General features: G+C 36.9%; 2 protein-coding genes across 2 annotated transcripts; both read right to left on the reverse strand.

The window, feature by feature from the left end:
• LOC134801550 (glucose dehydrogenase [FAD, quinone]-like) lies at window positions 1-9,100 on the reverse strand. The gene is made up of 7 exons (XM_063774147.1): window positions 9,041-9,100; window positions 8,334-8,497; window positions 6,181-6,263; window positions 4,890-5,047; window positions 4,449-4,563; window positions 3,016-3,845; window positions 1-531 (listed from the first exon to the last, which is right to left on the reverse strand). The coding sequence occupies exons 2-7, from the start codon at window positions 8,488-8,490 to the stop codon at window positions 21-23; spliced, it is 1,854 nt and encodes a 617-aa protein (XP_063630217.1). The 5' UTR covers window positions 8,491-8,497; window positions 9,041-9,100; the 3' UTR covers window positions 1-20.
• Window positions 9,101-11,698: 2,598 nt separating this feature from the next.
• On the reverse strand, window positions 11,699-17,063 carry LOC134798927 (glucose dehydrogenase [FAD, quinone]-like). Its single transcript, XM_063771361.1, has 6 exons — window positions 17,032-17,063; window positions 16,558-16,721; window positions 15,357-15,439; window positions 13,835-13,992; window positions 13,469-13,583; window positions 11,699-13,068 (listed from the first exon to the last, which is right to left on the reverse strand). Exons 2-6 carry the CDS (start codon window positions 16,712-16,714, stop codon window positions 11,728-11,730), a joined length of 1,854 nt encoding a protein of 617 aa, XP_063627431.1. The 5' UTR covers window positions 16,715-16,721; window positions 17,032-17,063; the 3' UTR covers window positions 11,699-11,727.
• Between the last annotated feature and the right edge of the window lie 6,779 nt (window positions 17,064-23,842).

Below are 23,842 nucleotides of genomic sequence, written 5' to 3' on the forward strand. Positions count from 1 at the left end.
GGTAAAGTTTTCCAGATTTCTCATTTTCCATATTTATACTTGTTATATTTATCCAGCCAATCCTCCAAGACTAAAGCCACTCCTCTTTCACCAATCATAATTGACGGAGCATTCGTGTTACCTCGAATTACCTGTGGCATCATAGACGCGTCTATAACCCTTAGACCTGTCACTCCATACACTCTGAGCCTGGGGTCCACCACTGCCGTGGGATCGCCAGCGGGGCCCATCTTACAAGACCCCACAGGATGGTAAGTACTAGATGTATAAGACCTCGCCAAACACTCGAAGTACGAGTCTGTACCCCAAGACAAGTGCTTGCACGCTGGTAGAGGGATCCTAACGAAGTAAGCACCTCTAGATCTAAAAGCATGAGTGCTTTCCAAAGCCAAAACCCTTTTCACACCTTTAATTAGTACTTCTAAATCTTGTGGATCAGTTAAATATCCAGACCATATTAAAGGATGTCCGTACGGATCACTCGCATTCAGGAGTAATCTACCTTTGCTCTTTGGAACAATGTTCATGACCACACCCCGTTATCAGTGTTGCAGATTCATTGAAATCTGGTACTAGGGTTGTTACATAATATTTATGTCGAGTAAATGTGACATATTGTTTAAATTTTTGACAGAAAAATATTTTAACATAATCATCTTACCTTTTGTTAATTTATTATTTAATAATAAATACCTAATAGGTAGGTATTATCAATGCAATTATTATTGTCAATGCAACATGTGTACTATTGCTTGAAGAATGTTTTTACAGGTAAAATAAAACATTTTTTTTTTACTATCACATTATATTGTTTCTTGAATAAATATCATACGCAAAACATTTGTATACTTTCATTAGTGGTAAAATGTAAATTTATTTTATTAGTCATTAAAAATACCTACATTTATTTTTTCAAAAACACAGAAAACTAAACTATTTCTTCTAATATATTATACTAGCGACCCACCCCGGTTTCGCACGGGAAAATCACGGGTTCCTCTACTGTATTATGCATTCATTATACTTAAAAACCTTCTTCTCGAATCACTCCATCTACTAAAAAAAAGCCGCATCAATTGGTTGGGTCATTTTGAAGATTTAAGCATAGGTACATAGGGGCGGACAGACAGCTACAGTGACTTTCTTATATATGTACTATGTAGTGATTCATTACTTGTCTGAATAAATTATTAAAAGTTTTTCTAGATTAGCTGGCGTTAAATTTTGTCGTCTGTTACTGTATATCCATTTTAAATATGAAAAAGATCGCTCCACAGCTACAGATGTTATTGGTAAATATTTTAGGTAATTATAATGTTCCACTGTGTTTTTGTTAATGCATTTTGTAATTTCAGCTTCCCCATTATTAAGTAAATTTAAAATAACTCTTACTGTACTGAAATCGGGATTTTTTTTTAAGACTGTGTTCAACTTCGTATATACAATTTTTCCTTTGGGGTGAAGGTTTGACATAGACAACTTTTTTTGGACACCAATAACAATGCACATAGATTCTTCTAACGTTAATTTGGAATTTTGTAATTGATCTATTGCAATTGTTAGGAAACAAAATTTATCAACTATGAAATCAATGTCGTGCTTTAAATTTGGACTGCAAAAAACTCGCTTCGCCGCTGCTATGGCAACAGCATCTCGACTGTTGAATTCATTTATTACGTCTTTGATTTCAGTAAAGTATTTTTGATAATAGGTAACTGCCTCTAGCCATGTACCCCATCTTGTGATGACCGGACGGGGAGGTTTTGGAATTGAAGGAAACATGTCTTTCAGTTTCTGAAGTCGTTTTGGCGATTTACTAAATACTTTTTTGACGCTGTCAACCAATTTGTTGACATTTGGATATATACCTCTTATCGTGTCAGCTACTCTGTTCAATGCGTGGGCTATACAAGTTACATGAGACATATTTGGAAAAATCTCTTTAAGAGTTTTTGCAGCCTTTATCATGTACGGGGCAGCATCCGTTGTTAAAATTAGTAGCTTATAAAGATTATTTTCGTAATTGCCACCCCACAGGTCTTTTAGAGTCTCGACTACTAAATCTGACACAGTGCTATGATTTGTGGTTTCTAAAATTTTACTTGCATATATTCGAGGTGTTGAGACACAGTTATCCATCTTCCCTATAATGACATTGGCGATGCTTTTTCCATGATTTTCAGTCTCATCAATGCTCAAATATATGTAGGAGTCCTTTAAATCTATTCTTATCTTTTCTTTTTTTTCTTCATATATGACTGGCAAGTAATTTAATCTTAATGTAGACTCACACGGAAGGCTGATGTCATTTCCATATTTATGCGTCAAGCAGTTTTGAATAAATTCTCTAAATTTGGGGTTATCCAATTGGCTCCAGGGTATATTACAATTAACAAAAAATTCAGTCAAATCTTTATTGAATTCCGGTTGCATATTCTTTATATTTCTGTGTTTTAATGTATCACAATGCTTTTGTACACTGAACTTGGAGAAAAATAAAGATACATTACAAGATTTACAAAAAACTCTGGAATCTTGAATTTCTAAATTTTCAGCTTCAAAATCCAGGTCAAAGCAAGATGGAGAATTGCCGGCTTTGTCATTGTGACCTCGAGTTTTAAGATGTGATTCCAAAATAAACTTTTTCGGTTTAAGTTCTATATCACATACCTTACAAAATATAGTCTGCCCATGGGTTTCAAACTCTACGTTATCCTTCAGATAATTATCCATGCTTAGTGTACAGAAATACGCTATATTTTTTAAGAATATAGTTATTTCGATTTAAGTATGACGTCCATCTAAGCACTCAAGTCAACAAAAGACAATGTTGTAAATAGATTGACATTGTGAGTAAGAACAACTGGCCAGTAATTGCTTTGATGGATAAGGTTTATCTCGAGGGCCCTTATGCGAGAAATAAAAGGATGTTGTGGATTTACAACCGCAATTTAATTAAGGATATATATACTAAACTAATTTAAATACCCATAAGTTTACCCCTGAATCATGACCCTTGGAATGACTCCATTATAAAACGCTGCCGGGAAGATAGGTAAACTCTCATAATCAATAGGTTCTCTGACATATTCTTCCCAGTTCACATTGTTAACTTGTACTTGGATATCGGGAGCCGGCAAGCCAGGTTCTGTCAGATAAAAAGATATACTGTTCACTGGGCCGTTGCCTGACAATGGACCCCTTTTGACTTCCATCTGCATGTACTCTAATATATTTTCAATTATCTTTTCTTGGCTGACAGTGGTTGCGGTTTTATTTGACAATGCAACAACAAGACCGTTGAAAGTGACGTGATCATGCAGGTTTTCTCCAACCGGTAAATCTGAGATCACTGGTATATTTAGATCATTCAAGTGTCCTTTAGGTCCGATTCCAGAAAGCATTAGTAGTTTTGGAGAATTTATAGATCCGGCACTCACTATAACTTCCTTAGTTGCATAAGCTGTGAAAAACTGACCGTTTTTAATGTATTGTACGCCAGAAGCTCTTTTGCTTTCATCAAATAGTATTTTGATAACTTCGGCATCTGGTCTGACAGTCAGATTCTTCCTTTTATATCTGATGGGCCTGATAAACTCCCTGTTAGTGGAAGCTCTCTGTCCCTCTTCTGAGATGACCTGGGCCTGTGAGGTTCCGTACTGTCGGGCGGAATTACAGTCATTAATCGGCAGCCCGTTCTCGTTGAAGGCCTCGGTCATCATAATAGCGGGATCGTCTACATAGGGAAAGAATGACACGGCTTGATCGCCGCTCACGCCGTGATATGCTCGATCTAACACTTCTATGTTTAAATTCCTTTCAGATTTCTTGAAATATGGTAATACCTGCGGAACAAAACAATTTCTCATTATTTAATAGCATTTTCATTCAGCATACATTTTAAGTCCTAATTTTTCTTGTGATGACCTGAATAAATTAGGGCATCTGTTGAATTTGAATATTCACTACCTTTGATTTAGTGGAATTAGCCAAATTAGGCGTACGTGTATATAGCTTGGAGACAGTTATAATAAAGGCAAGAAGCCTTATAGCGAACCCCCCAAAGTCGAAATTCCTTAGACAATGCAATTACATCTGCACAAAGTGCCATGAGCACTTGAATAAATCTAGTTTTCAATAAGAAGTCATAATTGTCATCGGCCTCAGCATTGAGAGAACAACTGATGACGAGCCCATGTCGAATTTAATAGTGCTTATGGGATGTTCTGTTTACTGAAGTATATTGGGATCACCATCCTGGAGGGCAAAATTGAGAAAAGAAAGAAGAGGAGAAACCAGAATATCACACATGACAGCGCCGACGAAAAAATAGTGCTGTAGCTTATACCAGGAAGTGAAGTCGAAAGGCCAAAATAGGCTGAGAAGGAGAATGCTGCAACGATAGAAGGCATCTTAGTAATGACCATAATGCGTTCAGCATTGCTCACCTCGTGGTAGCTCCAGCCCGGGTTACCTCGCGCCGCCCAATCATCGTAGTCGAGTTTGTTGCCGCGGACGTACACAAATGAGTTGATGGAACTCGAACCACCCATAAGTTTACCCCTGAAACAATTGTCAGCTTATTCAGTACTTTTTTCAGCCTGGTACGGTACACATGTGATGTGATGAGAAGAGGTAGTAGAAATTATCTGTCATTGTCAAGAGAAGTTGAGATGTAAGTGAAACTCATGTCATGATACCTAAGTATTATAAATATGGAAGGCTGCAAGATCAAGGAATAGGTGTATAGACTATAGACTGAGTAAAAACGATTATTATTAACCACATATCATGCAGGAAGTGTGTAATGATGACGGGCAATAGTTATATAGGAGGGTGAGTGAGTTAGCAAAATGTAGCAGATACGATGAGGAGAATTCACAACTTGCCTTGGCCAACTGCATTGCTGGTTCGGGAAGGCCAGGCAGGCGACGTTGCTGGGCATGGTTCTGTACTGCCAGTCCAAGTTTGAGTTGAGGAGCGCAGTGGACAGAGCGGGAACTGAGGTTATCTCTGGTTCTTCTGGACCAGCTTCTAGGAGTAGCACCTGAACAGTTTGGGCTTACTTCGTAGAAGATAAGGATATATCTGACCTGCATATGAAGCCGACGGTTCTGGGTTCGAATCCCGGACAGGACATTTATTTGTGTGATGAGCACAAAAATATTTGTTGAGTCATGGATGTTTTCTATGTATTTAAGTAGTTACATAGGTATTATACATATCGTTGTCTGAGTACACACAACACAAACCTTCTTGAGCTTACTATACGGCTTAGTCAATTTGTGTAATAATGTCCTATAATATTTATTTCTTTTCACCACACCAGCTCGGAAACGCTTACTTTGCACTTCAAAAACGGATAGCAATGTTGCACTTTGCTAAATTACAATACATAACACAATACATACTTAATTCAAATGTGAGGCAAAGTAATCAAATGCAAATTTTGAGTTGTTTTCTTATGTTTGCTGGCAGAATTGACTTTTAAATGATGATTTTGGATGATAAATATTTAATAACTTTCATTTGAATTTGATTTGGTTTGATTTTGTTTGGTATTTTACATTTAATATTTGCTTCGGGTTGGTGTGGTGAAAATTTTTGTATTTCACTCGGGGGCAAATTTTTGTTTAACCCTCGTGCTTTGAAATCCTCGCAACGCTCAATATTCCATTTTTCGAACCACTCCCTACGCTCGTGGTTCAATTTTGGAATCTTCCGCTTGCTCGGGTATCAATATTAGCACGAGCGGTTAAACAACAACTTTGCCGCCTTGTAAATCAAATAACTATTATTTATCTATCATCTGTAAGCAGCTCAGGTGTTCAATGTGCTTGTTATGGCACGGCTTCTGAAACTATGGTGTCCTCAGATCTGTTCCAAGCAAGATCTAAGAGACGCGGCGTTCCCACCTTCTGGTTTCGCAAAATGAATGGAAACACATGAAAACATAGACACAAGAACTAGTAATATATGTCTGATTGGAGGTTAAAATTGAAGCACAACAAGTTTGAATTAACGGTAATACCAAATAAGCGATTTTACATCAGTTAGCTGCAGGTAGCTGATTTGCTTTCGTGGCCACTTGACGATTGACGAAGCCTGCGTTGCTGAGTGGATGCTGATCACAAACTTTCTATGGACTTGAAAAAAAGAAATCAGTTCAATATAACTCACCTTCCATTCTTGAATTGCACTGAGTCTATTAGCAACTACGCATCCAGCGGCCCCGGCTCCTACGACGATGAAGTCATAGGTTTCTGAAATTAGAGGAAATAATGCATAATGTATAGAAGGTAAATTATATTCTGGATTCACCGATCTAACTACTTGTACTTTAGCACCAGGGATGTTGCGGATGCAGATGCGGATATTTAAAGTCTCACATCGTCGCGGATGTCAAGATTTGGTAACGTCAAATATTACATTTTTAGTAATTTATATTGAAAAGAAAAACGAAACGTTTAGTATTTGAGCAAGAATATAAGAATAAGAATAAATTATTGAGAAAATCTTATTGCTTATTATAGTACTTATAGGTGCGTTTTATTGAATAAACAGTAACTTGGCCAACTTTTCGGGATCTAGACGATTTCGTTATATATAATGATGAAATTGCCTAGCACTTACGCCGCCGCTAAGACGTTCCTGTTACCGACTTGGTCGACATCCGCATCACCATGAGCTCTGCATCGATTTTATGCGGATGCGGATGTTGAAAAGAATGCGGAAGTTCCGCGGTTGCGGATAGATCCAAGTTAGATTCCAGAGTGCTCCTGATATCCATATCTCATAGGATTCCGTGGCCATTTTATGACAGAGGAGTTTTATAGGTCTGTAGCCTTTATATCAGTTGCACTTAATAAAAATTTGTTTAAAAGCAAATATGTAGGTACTTATAAGATTTATAATATGCGTATGTTCTTAAAGCTCGGTTTGTGTCCGTATGAAATAGTATGAATCCAATTAAAAAGAGATAGTGACTTTTCAAGTTTTCATATTATCTGAAAACATTGTACTTTTCTTATCGCCAAACAATAAACATAAATGTCGTGATGAAAATATGACATCAAGTACCTAATTAAATTACTAATAAAAAATTTAAAATCCAGAGATGTGACTTATTTGAAATACTTGTATTTAAAATGCAAAATACCTATTTTGTATTTAAATACCTTTCGAAAAAAACTATTTTGTATTTTATTTGAAATAGTTTTTGGGACCTATTTTCTATTTTCAAAATACAAAATACTTTATTATAAAGTATTTTGTAATTTTAAGTAGGTAGGTAATGTAGGTAGGAGTTACAATATCTTCTGATGTTACAATCCTGGCAACTCTCTCATTCTTTTAACATGGAACTGTTGAATCTGTTTAGTAACGTCGCATGTGACCACAAGCGTAGCGAGTGGTTAAAAAAGTGGAATCTTGAGTGTTGCGAGGGTTTCAAGGCACTAGAGGAGTACAAACTTTTCTGCCTTGGTGAAACACAAACATTAAGAATTAATGCTTTAAAAGTTGGCCGTTAAAAACCATCATCCATACCTACATCCTACCGGTTAATATGAGCAAAACAACTAGAAATTTGCACTTTAGATAGAGGATTGATTTCAAAGAATAAAGAGAGTCTTTTTAACTCTGAAATTCCGAGTAATACTTTTTAATTCAGACTAGGTATCCACTACTCAGAGTACCTTTTATCGCAAAGTATTTGTATTTTTAAAAAGTATTTTGAAAATACCTATTTCGTATTTTGTATTTAAATACAAATTCAAAAACTATTCTGTATTTTGCATTTGAAATTGTATTATCAAGGAAGTATTTGTATTTTGTATTTAAATACTTTTTATAAAGTATTTTTCACATCTCTGTTAAAATCAACACTAACGACTTCAGCTTTCTCGTGTTTTGACTCTATTTTGCTATTGAATTGTATGAATGGCATAACCGCCGTATTTGAAAACAACCTTTCTTGAATTCTATTATCCTACCTGCGTATGTGTGCTTATTTTGGACACTCCAGCAGTCTAGATACTGAGGGAGTTCATATACCTACATGAGAGCAAAAGAAGTAATTGAGGTGAGATTAATTTGGGTACGCTAGGCCACACTTGCTGATGCCAGCCGGACTGAACGGTTAGGTTACAATAACAAGCTAGTAAACTTCAACAAGTCACCTACCCGCAGTGAACCAAACAACTAGTCGAGGTACACGAGCGCAAAAGGGGTACATGCGGTCAAATTTGCGTAGGTACGTCGGGCACAACTGGTCGAGGCTACCATAGGTCTACAGGATTAAAATAGATTTGAAGCTATAACAAATCACTTACCTGCGTCTACAGGCTCAGGGGCACGATCCGGCGCCGAGCCAAACAGTTTCACCAACAAATTGAGGTACACGAGAGCAAAAGGGGTACACGCGGTGAGATTTGTCTGTGCCGGGCATTGTTGAGCGATGTTTGGCGGCTGCCATACGGTGTCCACCATATTCGAACTGCGATTTTAGTAGATAAGTTTCAGTCATTATTTAATTTGATATTCAATGCAGGTGATTTCTGTTCATACCTATTTAAATAAGTAAATGTTATAGAATAGACAAAAAAGCCTTTTGTACGATAAGTTTTCTTTTGTGCAATAAAGTTTAAATAAATAAATAAATAAGAATCTGGTCACAAAATTTCATGAGAATCGGTTAAGAATTGCGACCTGTAGAGGAGAACATCCGGACATACGAAAGCAAATTGCTCGAGTCAAAACATAGACCTTCGCTACGCTTCGGTCAAACCTACCTTCGCTACGCTTCGGTCAATAAGTAAATTTTATAGAATAGACAAAAAACATTTCTTATATAACAATAGTACTGCAAAGTAAACATACTTAATATAAGAAATAAAAATAAAAGGAGTTTCAGAAAACAACGTAGCTATCACTAGTACTTTTGGATTATTTCTACTCAGAATACAAAATTTATGAGTTTTATAGTACATTTATAAAATGTAATTGGAAAGCATTAACGAATTTTCCCAAACAATCTTACTTGTAAAGAGCAGAGGTGGCAGAGAAAGCGGCGTGTGATGCTCACAGAGGTGATGATCACTGTCAGGATCACGATATTACTATTAAGAGACAGTTTGCTTGGCTTAATAAATACTGAGCATTATATACCTAGATACGGTAGTGTGTCCAGCCAAGTTCGAAAAAAATAATTATTTTTTGGTATAACGTTGTATTTCACACTTTCATGCCGGTAAGAAACTAACATAACCACATAACTACAGGAATGACCGATTACTGCGTATTCATAAACCCTTCTTTCTTATTAAGTCTAAAATTCCAGGTCCAGTAATGACGGAGATATGGAGTAACAAACATAAAAAAAAAGAACAAAAAACATACAACCGAATTGATAACCTCCTTCTTTAAGATTTGGAAGTCGGTTAAAAATTACAACGTTTGTTTTTCCTAATGAAATAACTAATTAAGCATGTAATGTATAATTACCTTCGAGCAACACGGAAGGGAGGCGGCATTCGCACTATTTCCCCTCTGCCGAGGTACAAGATTAGCGCGTCAATCTAATCTAGCGCGGGTAATAAAACTAGTTGCACTTGGATTTTTCACTAGACCGAGCAGGGGGGCGAAACTTCAAAGAGGGGTACCTTATATATGGAAACTAGCGCAGTCAGCATTATGTTTACAGCAACATTTCCTCACCTGATGCTTCCATGTAAATCAACTAGATGGTGTCACCGCTTTGTCTGTGGTGTCTTAAAAAACACGCATCCAGGCCATAATTGTTACAAAGAAAAAAAACTTTGTCTTTGCATTTTTATCACAAATTCCGTTTCAAGTATGAAACGTTTAAAATTTTCAGTAATTTAGGCACCTCACATTTTTTTATCGTCTTAATATAATTGTATTTATATTAAAATAATATAATCGTTTTTATTAAAAACATTTAACTAAATAGTTTCGCCAAGTGCCTTACGTGAAAGGAAACGTTAAAACAAATAAAAACTTTTTACAAAAAAAATTAAACCGACTTCAAAATGGATGAAATAAAATATTATCCTTTTTTATGTCTATGCGTTACCAACTGATATGTTTGAAGTCGCGAATATTCTTTCACCTTCTTGCAAAGCAATCACGTGAAAAATGAATACACCTCATTGTAGTGCACTGTACACGGTCAAGGAAAAAGGCGCCATAGTCTTTATTACTATGCATGTGTGCCACGCACACATACGTAAAGGTTTGTAACAAAAATCCGCTAGGAGCGTTAGTGTCGACGTTTTTTGACATTTACTCGCGAGTTGGCTCTCTTTTACTAATACATGTATAGTATGTATTATTATACTCTTTGAGACCGAGTCCAGACGCGCGCGTGAACACTGCTGCACAAAAATGCCTGTTTGCTCGGTTTTTTGTTATAAAAAGAGGTCGGGGACATCAAATTTACAAAAAGAAAGTGTTACATTTCACATGTAATATTTTTTTTACATATCATACGTTTAATTACATTCAAACACAATTATTATATTTTAGTCTCATGTAATTGTTGGATTTATCGATTTTGCTCGCTCAGTACAAATTGCGGATCGGTCGAGCGACAAATCCGACTTCTCATCTCTCAGAATACAATAACATACTTCAACGAAAATGTGTTAGTGTGCGTGTGTGACACTTGTCACTCGTCCGTACACAAAAAGAGATCGAGGTTTGCAAGATTTGTCTTTGACGTGTGTCATTGTCTATGTATTTGTGTCGTCATTAAAGATTGGATTTTGTATGCAAGTGTGTGAGAAGTGCGACTGTGTGCACCTTTCCCCCCGCGAAAAATGGCAGTAAGATTTGTACGGTGAGATATCGCTTGGGCCCCTCCCTTCCGATGTGTCGGAAGCCGGTGTTGCTCGAAGATAATTACTATCATTGCTTGAACTTACGGCCGCGACGTCACAACTGTCGCAAATAATGATTATTAATAAGCAAGTTGGTAATGAGTAAGTCATTGATAAAAAAAAATCTATGAAAATCGTTTGATCTGAAATTAGGCTAGCCTAAATAGCAGTACCATTTTTGTGGCTGTATTAAACTTACGCTGTGCGATATACGTACAGTATTTGTAGTTCATTCATTTCAATCCGGAGGTCGCGGGTTCACACCCCCCGGCTCGTACTATTGAGTTTTTCGGAACTTATGTACGAAATATAACATTTGATATTTACCAGTCGCTACGCCAATTCTCGGTATTAGTTGCCAAGCGGACCCCAGGCTCCGTGCCCAGGCCCTATGAGCTGTGGCAGAATGCCGGGATAATGCGAGGAAGATAAATGAGATGATGAAGTCATTAAAATTATCAGTGTTAATAAAATAATAACTTGGCAGGCCCAGACGGAGATAGCGGGGCGACTTAGACACCTTCATTAATAACTGGCCGGGTAAAGCTCAACAACAGGAGTGGAAATCAAGGGGAGAGGCTTTTGCCCAGCAGAGGGACACTATAACGGCCTATTAAAAGTAGAATAATAATAAATTAAGGTTGATTTATTAAGTATTATAATAAATAAATTGTAACTATAGGAAGTCTAGGGGATTGTCTAAGGGAGAGATCAGATATGGTCGGAAGTTAAAGTGTTAAAGTTGATGTAAGTTTTCAAGATTCCATATGATAATTCACACACTCCATTGTTGTAGCCGCGTCACTGGCAAAGTTTTCCAGATTTCTCATTTTCCATATTTATACTTGTTATATTTATCCAGCCAATCCTCCAAGACTAAAGCCACTCCTCTTTCACCAATCATAATTGACGGAGCATTCGTGTTACCTCGAATTACCTGTGGCATCATAGACGCGTCTATAACCCTTAGACCTGTCACTCCATACACTCTGAGCCTGGGGTCCACCACTGCCGTGGGATCGCCAGCGGGGCCCATCTTACAAGATCCCACAGGATGGTAAGTACTAGATGTATAAGACCGCGCCAAACACTCGAAGTACGAGTCTGTACCCCAAGACAAGTGCTTGCACGCTGGCAGAGGGGTCCTAACGAAGTAAGCACCTCTAGATCTAAAAGCATGAGTGCTTTCCAAAGCCAAAACCCTTTTCACACCTTTAATTAGTACTTCTAAATCTTGCGGATCAGTTAAATATCCAGACCATATTAAAGGATGTCCGTAAGGATCACTCGCGTTGAGGAGCAATCTACCTCTGCTCTTTGCAACATTGTTCATGACCCTTGGAATGACTCCATTATAAAACGCTGTCGGGAAGATAGCCAAACTCTCATAATCAATAGGTTCTCTGACATATTCTTCCCAGTTCACATTGTTAACTTGTACTTGGATATCGGGAGCCGGCAAGCCAGGTTCTGTCAGATAAAAAGATATACTGTTCACTGGGCCGTTGCCTGACAATGGACCCCTTTTGACTTCCATCTGCTTGTACTCTAATATATTTTCAATTATCTTTTCTTGGCTGACAGTGGTTGCGGTTTTATTTGACAATGCAACAACAAGACCGTTGAAAGTGACGTGATCATGCAGGTTTTCTCCAACCGGTAAATCTGAGATCACTGGTATATTTAGATCATTCAAGTGTCCTTTAGGTCCGATTCCAGAAAGCATTAGTAGTTTTGGAGAATTTATAGATCCGGCACTCAGTATAACTTCTTTAGTCGCATAAGCTGTGAAAAACTGACCGTTTTTTATGTATTGTACGGCAGAAGCTCTTTTGTTTTCATCAAATAGTATTTTGACAACTTCGGCTTCTGGTCTGACAGTAAGATTCTTCCTTTTATATCTGATGGGTCTGATAAACTCCCTGTTAGTGGAAGCTCTCTGTCCCTGTTCTGAGGTGGCTTGGGCTTGTAAAGTTCCATACTGTCGGGCGGAATTACAGTCATTAATTGGCAGCCCGTTCTCGTTGAAAGCCTCGGTCATCATAATAGCGGGATCACCTACGTAGGGAAAGAATGACACGGTTTGATCGCCGTTGACGCCGTGATATGCTCGATCTAATACTTCTATGTTTAGATTCCTTTCAGATTTCTTGAAGTATGGTAATACCTGCGGAACAAAAACTACTCTTATTATGTAATAGCATTTTCATCCAGCATAGGTACTGTTCAAATATTAGGACATCTATTGAATATGAAAATTCACTAATATTTGTGAGTTAACTAAAGATAACAAACCTTTAATGACAATGACGATTAAATGGATTTAGGCGTAGGTAATAAATATCATATGGCTTGGAGAAAATTATAACGACGGAAAAAATTAAAGACTCTTACAGCAAACCCCCCAAAACCCATACAAACTTCGACCTTGCATTTACACAAGGCATTTGCATTCCAATAAGAGGTCATCTTTTCATGGCCATTGAGGGAATGATTTAATAGTGCTTATGATGGGATGGTTTACTAATGTAATTATTAATTTATGTAATGGGATATGCGTTACACACCTCATCGTAGCTCCAGCCCGGGTTACCACGCGCCGCCCAATCATCATAGTCAATTTTGTGGCCGCGGACGTACACGAACGAGTTGATAGAACTTGAACCACCCATCAGTTTTCCCCTGAAACGGTTGTTAACTGCTATCAATAAAGTTCTCAAACACTCACGAAACAATTTTTAACTTTTAAACTTTTTCAGTTTTTTTTCAAGCTTGGTACAGGTCAAGCGTGTGATGTGATGATCAAAGGTATAAATTATGTGTCATGTGTCAAGAGACGTTGAGATGCAAGTGAAAGTCTGGTAATGATGACGGGAATTAGTGTTATGGAGGGCGAGGATAGCGAAATAGGATGAGAAGAATTTACAACTTGCCTTGGCCAACTGCATTGCTGGTTCGGGAAGGCCAGGCAGGCAATATTGCTAGGCATAGTCCTGTACTGCCAATCCAAGTTTGAGTTGAGGAGCGCCGTGGACAACGCAGGCACGGATGTTATCTCGGGTTCTTCCGGACCAGCTTCTAGGAGCAGCACCTGAACAGTTTGGGCGTCTATTAAATGTCGTCATTATTTCGTAGAAGATAAGGATATATCTGACCTGCCTATGAAGCCGATGGTTCTGGGTTCGAATACCGGTGAGGACATTTATTTGTGTGATGAGCACACACATATTTGTTCCTGACAATCCTGAGTCATGGGTGTTTTCTATGTAAGTATTTAAGTAGTTGTATAGCTATTATACATATCGTTGTCTAAGTACATATAACACAAACCTTCTTAAGCTTACAGATTCAGATTTAGATTCAGATATTTATTAATAAAATTTAGTAATTTACAGGTCATTTTACAATAGTATAAATAATTAAATTACATTAAATTGTTACTAATTAATTAATTTATATACGTTTTACACGTGTACGTACGTACCTATCAGATTTTTTTATGTGGTTGGGTTGGCTGCCCTACTGACAAAGTCGTCAACGGTATAACACGCCAGTACGGCTACCACCAGTTTTGACATTGACAGATACGCTCACGTTTACGTAACTTACTTTCTATGCATCTCGCTCGTACTCGCATATTAGTGCAAGCGAGATGTACAGAAAGTAAATTACGTAGACGTGAGCGTTATGTCAATGTAAAAACTGGTGGTAGACGTACAGTTCAGTTAAAAGTGCTCTGAGTTTTTTATCGAATGTTACTATACGGCTTAGTCAATTTGTGTAATAATTAATGTCCTATAATATTTATTTATCTATCATTTGTAAGCGGCTCAGGAGTTTATTTATTTATTTATTTATTTATCTAATCTTTATTGCACGTAGAAAAAACACATTGTACAAAAGGCGAACTTAATGCTATAAGGCATTCTCTACCAGTCAACCTTTACCAATGTGCTTATTATAATATGGCGCGGCTTCTGAAATGATGGTGTCCGCAGATCTGTTCCAAGCAAGATCTAAGAGACGCGGCGTTCTCACCCTCTGGTTACGCAAAAATTTAAAACATGAAATTAATCATCGACACAAGAACGAAATCTTCTCATGTAATATTTGTCTAATTTTAGGTTAAAATTGATGCACAACAAGTTTTATTTAACGGTAATACCAAATAAGCGATATTACATCAGTTAGCTGTAGCAGGCCCCGTAGCCAACATGCCAATCCCTAACGCTTCGTAACGAACGAAACGCAACTGTCACTGTCACACTAATATGGAAGAGTTATAGAGAGAAACAAAGCGATTCGACGGCGAAGCGCAAGCGATCGTCACCTTGGCTAGGCTGATTTGCTTTCGTGGCCACTTGACGATTGACGAAGCCTGCGTTGCTGAGTGGTCGCTAATCACAAACTTTCTATGGAATTGGAAAAAAAAACAATCAGTTAAGCATAACCTACCTTCCATTCTTGAATTGCACTGAGTCTATTAGCAACGACGCATCCAGCGGCCCCGGCTCCTACAACGATGAAGTCATAGGTTTCTGAAATTAGAGGATATTTATAATGCATAATGTATAAAAGGTAAATGATATTCTGGATTCACCGATCCAACTACTTGTACTTCAGCACAACACCAAAGCGGCTAACTATGCCGAAAAAAATGCGCAGAGTCTCAAGCGTCCTAAAAATGCGACGAGTCCTAAGTTAGATTCCAGAGTGCTCCTGATATCCATATCTCATAGGAATTCGTGGCCATTTTATGACAGAGTTTTATAGGCCTGTAGACTTTTTATCAGTTGCACTTAATAAAAATTTGTTTAAAAGCAAATATGTATGTACAGCCGCACTGAACGGTTAGGTTCCAATAACAAGCTATAGTCTGTTCGAGGTACGGAAAACGGTGAAAAATATAGATAATACTCTTAAAAATACGTGTGATACCTCATTAGATTCGTTTGACGTTTATAATATAACAATTGCATAACTCATTGAAAAAAGGACTTTAAGATAAATTTATACACGTAGTACATTTGTTGACATGTTTTAAATACACCATATTGTTTTTAAATTTTTCAATCAATATTTAATATCTTTAAAATCATATTTAATGTTACGTAATGGTTTTTTCACGCCGCGCGCGTTTCTCGAAAATGAGGCGCGGAGGGCTGTGTTCAGCCTTGGGAAAAAAGTATAAATAATGGAGATACAGTTCTGCAAGTATGGAAAGTTTGATTGGAAATATCCTCCTCTTTTATAATTTTAATTTTGGTTTCTTAAATATTAATACTTTTTGAGATATTTGGGAAATAAGACAAATCTACTTTAACTCCCTTTTTTTATTAATAACTTTTGTAATTTTTTGTGTGCTAATACACGCTTCGAATACATTTTTCTAGACATCATTACGAATCTAATGAGGTATCACACGTATTTTTAGGAGTATTATCTATATTTTTCACCGTTTTCCGTATCTCGAACAGACTACTAGTAAACTTCAACAAGTCACCTACCTGCAGTGAACCAAACAACTAGTCGAGGTACACGAGCGCAAAAGGGGTACATGTGGTCAAATTTGCGTAGGTACGTCGGGCACAACTGGTCGAGGCTACCATAGGTCTACAGGATTAAAATAGATTTGAAGCTATAACAAATCACTTACCTGCGTCTACAGGCTCAGGGGCACGATCCGGCGCCGAGCCAAACAGTTTCACCAACAAGTTGAGGTACACGAGAGCAAAAGGGGTACACGCGGTGAGATTTGTCTGTGCCGGGCATTGTTGAGCGATGTTTGGCGGCTGCCATACGGTGTCCACCATATTCGAACTGCGATTTTTGTAGATAAGTTTCAGTCAATATTTAATTAGATATACAATGCAGGTGATTCCTGTTCATACCTATTTAAATAAGTAAATTTTATAGAATAGACAAAAAACATTTCTTATATAACAATAGTACTGCAAAGTAAACATACTTAATATAAGAAATAAAAATAAAAGGAGTTTCAGAAAAGAACGTAGGTACTATCACTAATACTTTTGGATTATTTCTTCTCAGAATACAAAATTTATGAGTTTTATTGTACATATATAAAATGTCACTGGAAAGCATTAAGGAATTTCTCAAAAAATCTTACTTGTATAGAGCAGAGGTGGCAGAGAAAGCGGCGCGTGCTGCCCACAGAGGTGATGATCACTGTCAGGATCACGATATTACTATTAAGAGACAGTTTGCTTGGCTTAATAAATACTGAGCTAAATATTATTATTTATTATTATATTATATAGATACGGTAGTGTGTCCAGCCAAGTTCGAAGAAAAATAATTATTTTTTGGTATAACGCTGTATTTCACACTTTCATGCAGGTAAGAAACTAATATACATATTATACTCGTATATTACATAACTACAGGAATGACCGATTACTGCGTATTCTAAACCCTTCTTCCTTTTTAAGTCTAAAATTAATGTTAGATAGAAATCTTATGACATGTATTTTTACTTCACACAAGCATATTCAATTACTAATTTCCATTCGTGCTGCCTTTTATGTTATTGTAAAAATTGGAAATTGATAAAACACGGCCAAGTCTGGATGTAGTGTGTGTAGGTACTGTGTAGCCTACATGCTACTTGTTGACCAATGACCAACAATGGTCTCACATTGTGGGTGACACGGTTTTTTGATATTTATTCTTCTCCGTGATAAACAAGAGATAAAATACTAAACAAGTAAAGTGGGATGTTTTGCATACTTTGTAAACAGAAATAAGTTACAAAATATATATATACTCGTTGAAAAGTAGTCTCAAAGTAGGCTTATTGATCTTATCTACTAAGGCAGTGAAACAAAACTTCGCTCACATGTTAGAAAAGCACTAAATTTCAGTAATAAAATATAACCCTCAAAATAACAGGCAACCAAGGCTTTCTGAATTCGCTTGGAAAAATTCATTCATCTTCAAAACCTCGTAACTCCATCAAAAACCTTAATGTAATATCGACCTTAGGTTATTTTTAATATGGTTTATATTTCTATAAAATGTGACTACTGACTAGATACTTAAGAAGGCTGCAAGTGAATTTTCGAGGATGGTAAACATAGCAACGTCAAGAGCGTTGCGCGCGGTCCATTTGGTTATTTACTTAGAGAAATGTTAAAGAATAATAAATACAGTATGCGCCTTTCAAGGCTTAGGATGTCAGTCATGTTGCTAACGGAGTTAAAAATAGGTATAAGCATTTCAATATTCAACAAACAACATTTGTACATACGTAATTGTATAATTATCTTTGTGCAATAAAGTTTAAACAAACAAAAGAGAAATAGCGAACTTTTAAAGTTCTTTAGGGGCATAATACTATACTTGTGTCAAATTGTTCTGAAAGTCCAGAGTCGCAATGTGCTGATGCCAACAAGTCCAAATGTATTACTGTCCTAATACCAGGAAGTCTAGGTGTTGTAAATGTATGATGTATGCCTTCCCGATCATAAAGTTAACTGATATGAATATGATTCCAATATCGGTTTGAAGTCAGGCTCACGTTCGAATTGGCCTGTTAAACGTATTTTTACACTTTAATATTTACGAAAACGGGACTTAATTGCGTACCTATACTAAATTAAATTATACGCGATTAAGTTCCGTTTTCATAAATAATAATTGCTCGCTACCGTTAACTGTATTACTCGTGTAGTTAAAATGCTTTATTCGTAGCATTTTCAAGCAAACCTAATAAATTCAGATCTTAAATTTTATCATTACGAGATTCTCCGAAATAATGTCATACGGCCTGATTCGAACTTTAGGATACGTCAAATATTACGTCTAGATGCGATATGGATTAGATAAAGTAACGTTTCTTCAAACAATAACGTCATATCTAATCCATATCGTATCTAGACGTAATATATGACGTATCTTAAACTTCGAATCGGGCCAAATACTCATAGAATAATAAGTAGAGCAAAGAAATAAACAAGTACTAGATGAAAACCCGGCTTCGCTCGGGTAAAATAAATAATAGTAATAGGTAATACTCATTTTGAATTAAGTAATTATTTACTTTTAGACTTCATACCTTCATCAAGGCGGTTACAAACCTATCTCATCTCAGAAAACTTTAAATCCGTAACATACAATCATAACTCGAAAAATTTACTATTCCGATAATTATATCTAAAAACAAATATGTAATTAAAAAAACCTAATCCGCTTTTCTGGTAGCAGTTCGGTTCTGTAAGGATCACAGTTCTAACCTGACCCACTTTTCTGGTCGCAGATCGGTTCTGTGAAGGCCGCATTTATAACCTAGCCCACTTTCCAATCTCAAAAGAGGGAACCCTTTTGTACCTACCCTTCATGGCACTAAAGTATAAGTATGGAAATTATCATTACTATTTCATTCTTTAATATTAATGCCTATCCGTTAATATTAAATTCGTTTACAAAAAAAAACTGAATAAGTGCGAGTCGGACTCACCCATCAAGAACGGAACACTTTTTAATATTTGTTGTTATAGCGGCAACAGAAATACATCATGTGTGAAAATTTCAACTGTCTAGCTATCACGGTTCATGAGATACAGCCTGGTGACAGACGGACAGTGGAGTAAACTGAAATAAAGGTTCCGTCACACCGGCGCGATTTCAGAGCCGGGCCTGAGCGTTTTATATGAAAAAGCGGCGCGCCCCGCTCACGCGCCGCACGCGAAACGCGCCTGTGTGACGGAGCCTGAAATGTCAAACCGGGCAAGTGCTCGCGCACGAAGGGTTCCGTATGGAAGTATTTTTTAGTATTTGTTGTTATAGCGGTAACAGAAATACATCATCTGTGAAAATTTCAACTGCCTAGGCCTATCACGGTTCATGAGATACAGCCTGGTGACAGACAGACGGACAATGAAGTAAAACTGAAATAAATGTCATATACCTACTAAGAAAAACCGGCCAAGTGCGAGTCGGAATCGCTAATAGGTTCCCGTTTTTTAGTTACCCTTCAGGTACGGAACCCTAGTATGAGTGTAATAGATTTGTAACCGGTCAGCAATGTGAGTCCCTTGGAGAAGCAGAGGTCTAGTCTAAACCCCCACTTACCATCGGCATTAACAGCCTTGTATTCTTGTTTGCCACCAACATGTCATATTAAAACATATTAATAAAAATTTACTCGGTCAACAATGTGAGTCCCTTGGAGAAGCAGAGGTCTAATCTAAACTCCCACTTACCATCGGCATTAACAGCCTTGTATTCTTGTTTGCCACCAACATGTCATATTAAAACATATTAATAAAAATTTACTCGGTCAACAATGTGAGTCCCTTGGAGAATCAGAGGTCTAGTCTAAACTCCCACTTACCATCGGCATTAACAGCCTTGTATGAGTTGTATGCTTGTTTGCCACCAACATGCCATGTTAAAACATATTAATAAAAATTTACTCGGTCAGCAATGTGAGTCCCTTGGAGAAGCAGAGGTCTAGTCTAAACTCCCACTTACCATCGGCATTAACAGCCTTGTATGCTTGTTTGCTACCAACATGTCATATTAAAACATATTAATAAAAATTTACTCGGTCAGCAATGTGAGTCCCTTGGAGAAGCAGAGGTCTAGTCTAAACTCCCACTTACCATTGGCATTAACAGCCTTGTATGCTTGTTTGCCACCAACATGTCATATTAAAACATATTAATAAAAATTTACTCGGTCAGCAATGTGAGTCCCTTGGAGAAGCAGAGGTCTAGTCTAAACTCCCACTTACCATCGGCATTAACAGCCTTGTATGCTTGTTTGCCACCAACATGTCATATTAAAACATATTAATAAAAATTTACTCATTTCATCAGTCATATCCAGCCTAGCATTGCATTGGCCCCGCTTAAATATTTCTTTAATTTGTTTTTAGTATTTGTTGTTATAGCGGCAACAGAAATACATCATTTGTGAAAATTGAAACTGTCTAGTTAATCTAGTTATCACGGTTCATGAGATCTTGAGATACAGCCTGGTGACAGACAGACGGACAGCAGAGTCTTAATATTTAATAGGGTCCCGTTTTTACCCTATGGGTACGCAACCCTAAAAAGTGACCAAGGCCTCCAGTGCCCTAGGCTGGAATCAAAGCAGCGTCCTCTGCTATTGCAGCAGGTGCCTGTGCCATTCTGCCACCGGGCCACCCACGGCGGCATAGGTCGAATTTTTCCAAGGATACTTATGCACTACTTACTGAAGGTTTATGGAGCCTCGCCATCCCTAAGCCTAAATTAAATATTTTCTGAAAATAATTTGTTTTGATCTAATAACATATTGGAGTCCTCGTAATAGGGGTCCCGTTTTTACCCTTTGGCTACAGAACCCTAAAAATCAACCTTGTTTTGGTACTATGTACTATGCTTCACTATGACTCTGAAATTTTAGCAGGAATTTTTTTTTTTTTTGTCACCTGTCAAATTAGAATAGAATAGAATAGAATAGCCTTTATTGACCAAAAAATTAAATTTCAGCACATATTACATTTAAATAAATTCACATTTCATTTATATCAATTAGTTTCAATATTTTTTCCTTAGTAACTTTATTAAATAATTTTTATGTCATTGCTTTTTAATAATTATTTCAGTCTGCCTTCTTGGCATAGGCCTCCCCCAGCTCTCTCCACAGCTCTCTATCCCTTGCCGTCCCTATCCAATTAGGTCCCGCATGCTTCTTTATGTCATCCGACCACCTCATTATTGGTCTCCCTTCTCTCCTTTTTCCATCTCTAGGATACCATTCCGCTTCCTCTCTATCCCACTTATCTTTACCTTCCCTTGCCATATGTCCAGCCCAACCTGTTGCAGTCAAAAGTGTGAACTGGCCAAAGAACTTTTAACCGACAAAAACAGGCAAAACTGCTTTGACTGAGCATGTTGGTCAAAAGTAGTTTTACCTGAAAATCATACCTATTTCTGGCAGCAGTTTCGTTTTTAGGGCGTAGCAAAAAAAAAAAAACCCTAACCTACCTATCTCTCGGAACTGGAGTACCGGATAAAGTATTTTCGAATAACAGCCGTCGTTGACGTCTAGGCAGTGTTGCTATCGTCTTAAAAGCCGTAACAGACTATCGCACGTTCTGGCTTAAAAACAAATTTATGTAATAATACATATCCATATCCATATGAAACGAAACTTAATGCAAATAATAACCATTATACATACCGGAAAGTCATCAAATAAACAGTAATATTCGTCTTGCTTTTTATTAAAAAAAATACGACCAACCTAACTTGTAAGCATGTTTGCAGTTTCTAAACGCAACGCATAGCTGTCAAATGTCAACCAACAAATTGAGCCTTTAGTATTGTTTGTCGAAATTTTTTCACTTTTAAATGCAAAATACGCGTCAATACGAATTTTGCGGATATATGTTGTCGATTCAAAAGTGTTATTTTTTTACGCTCTTTTGTTTGAGCATAATTTAATTTGTTTCTACCGTCAAAGCCGCTCGCGTTTATATATAAAGATAACAAGATAATACGTGGCCACGGCAAGGTGCAACGAATTTACGTGCGATTGATACGTCGACGCTTATCATGAACAGTGGTACAACTAAAAATGAAATGCTATTGCATTTAATATTCTATCTTTTACAGGTAAGATTTAAAGTCGAATGGCATTTCATTTTGTTTTGTGTCACTATTCATGATAAGCAACGACGTGTCCTTTAACGGCATCGTAAAGTTTTATAACTGTTCCGCTAAGTGATGTGTACAGGGTGATACACTACAATGTACACATAGGAAAAAGGTTTAACACTGATTTAAACCTTCACGATTTTTACTCATTATTATTTACTAAAACGGGACTTAATCGTGGTGAAGACTCCTCTTCCACCCACTTTTGCGACACTTTTAGATTTCAACATTTTTAAAATTCAATTATACACGGTTAAGTCCCGTTTTTGTACATAATAAAAAAGATTTTGTAAGGCATAACCCGACAAAGGCTTATTTGAGGATGTTTTACATCTCTTAATGTACTGTATTGTATCATAAAGACTATATTGACTTAAAAGTTTAAAAAATCCTGGTAGAGCAATATTCTTGACATTACTTATTACCTATTCTGTGACCATAATTATGTTGAATCAACTCATTTATTTTTTTTGGTTGGTGATATTCATATCACAAAAAGTACCTCATTAGGTAGTTTGAAAATATTAAGCGTGTTTTTCGTAAGTGGGTCATTCTCAAAAAAAAATGTCTGTGTTCCAATTGCCGCGACCCATACAAAATGTATGAAAAGAGTCGTGACAATTAGACGCCACCGTAGACATATTCTCAGAGAATGACCCAAGTATACCTAAAGCAAATATCGTTTTGCCTACAATATTTGGCTAATGCCCTCTCTTTTGTAAAGGTACTTCCTAAGCGCAAAAGCATATTTTCGCCAATATTGCATATTCCTGGTTCAATCTTGTTTTTAATATTCCAAGCTCGGGAAGTATTTTTGGTGCTTTATTTTATTAATTTCATATTGTACTTGGTCTTATTTTACTCACCTGTACTTATTGGTTTTTAAACGTAGGAGATGTGAATGAAAACGTCTGTATCGTGAGCCCTACCGTAGAGTTAAAATTAATTAAACCGTTTTAAATAAGTGTTAATCGATTTCTCTACTTAAATAGGCCGGGTAATACGTTACTTTTTTAATCGATATAGAAATACAAATCGCAAAAGACACAACATTATTTTTTTTGCTAATCGACCTTAAGGGCTGTTTCACAAGTCAATATAGAGACTTACTTACATTGACATGATTGTGAATATTACAACTACAACAGCTAAGCAAATACAATTGGCGAATTATTGACAGTTTGAACACAATTGAACCACAATTCAATACACTGACACAAACTCAACCAATAAAATATGAGGAACAAAATAATATTTTTCTCAAACATTCTC

The sequence above is a fragment of the Cydia splendana genome, chromosome 2 (assembly GCF_910591565.1).
Source record: "Cydia splendana chromosome 2, ilCydSple1.2, whole genome shotgun sequence".
NCBI classification, from domain to species: domain Eukaryota; kingdom Metazoa; phylum Arthropoda; class Insecta; order Lepidoptera; family Tortricidae; genus Cydia; species Cydia splendana.

What these genes read in the sequence shown, in the direction of transcription:
- LOC134801550 (XM_063774147.1), bottom strand. Translation starts at nt 8,490, where the DNA reads ATGGTGGACACCGTATGGCAGCCGCCAAACATCGCTCAACAATGCCCG. An exon ending in CCCTGAGCCTGTAGACGCAG is followed by an intron (nt 6,264 to 8,333) that starts GTAAGTGATTTG and finishes CTCTAATTTCAG; the next exon opens with AAACCTATGACTTCATCGTC. An exon ending in TATAATGGAGTCATTCCAAG is followed by an intron (nt 532 to 3,015) that starts GGTCATGATTCA and finishes ATAACGGGGTGT; the next exon opens with GGTCATGAACATTGTTCCAA.
- LOC134798927 (XM_063771361.1), bottom strand. Translation starts at nt 16,714, where the DNA reads ATGGTGGACACCGTATGGCAGCCGCCAAACATCGCTCAACAATGCCCG. An exon ending in GTGCAATTCAAGAATGGAAG is followed by an intron (nt 13,993 to 15,356) that starts GTAGGTTATGCT and finishes CAAACTGTTCAG; the next exon opens with GTGCTGCTCCTAGAAGCTGG. An exon ending in CAGCAATGCAGTTGGCCAAG is followed by an intron (nt 13,584 to 13,834) that starts GCAAGTTGTAAA and finishes CAACCGTTTCAG; the next exon opens with GGGAAAACTGATGGGTGGTT.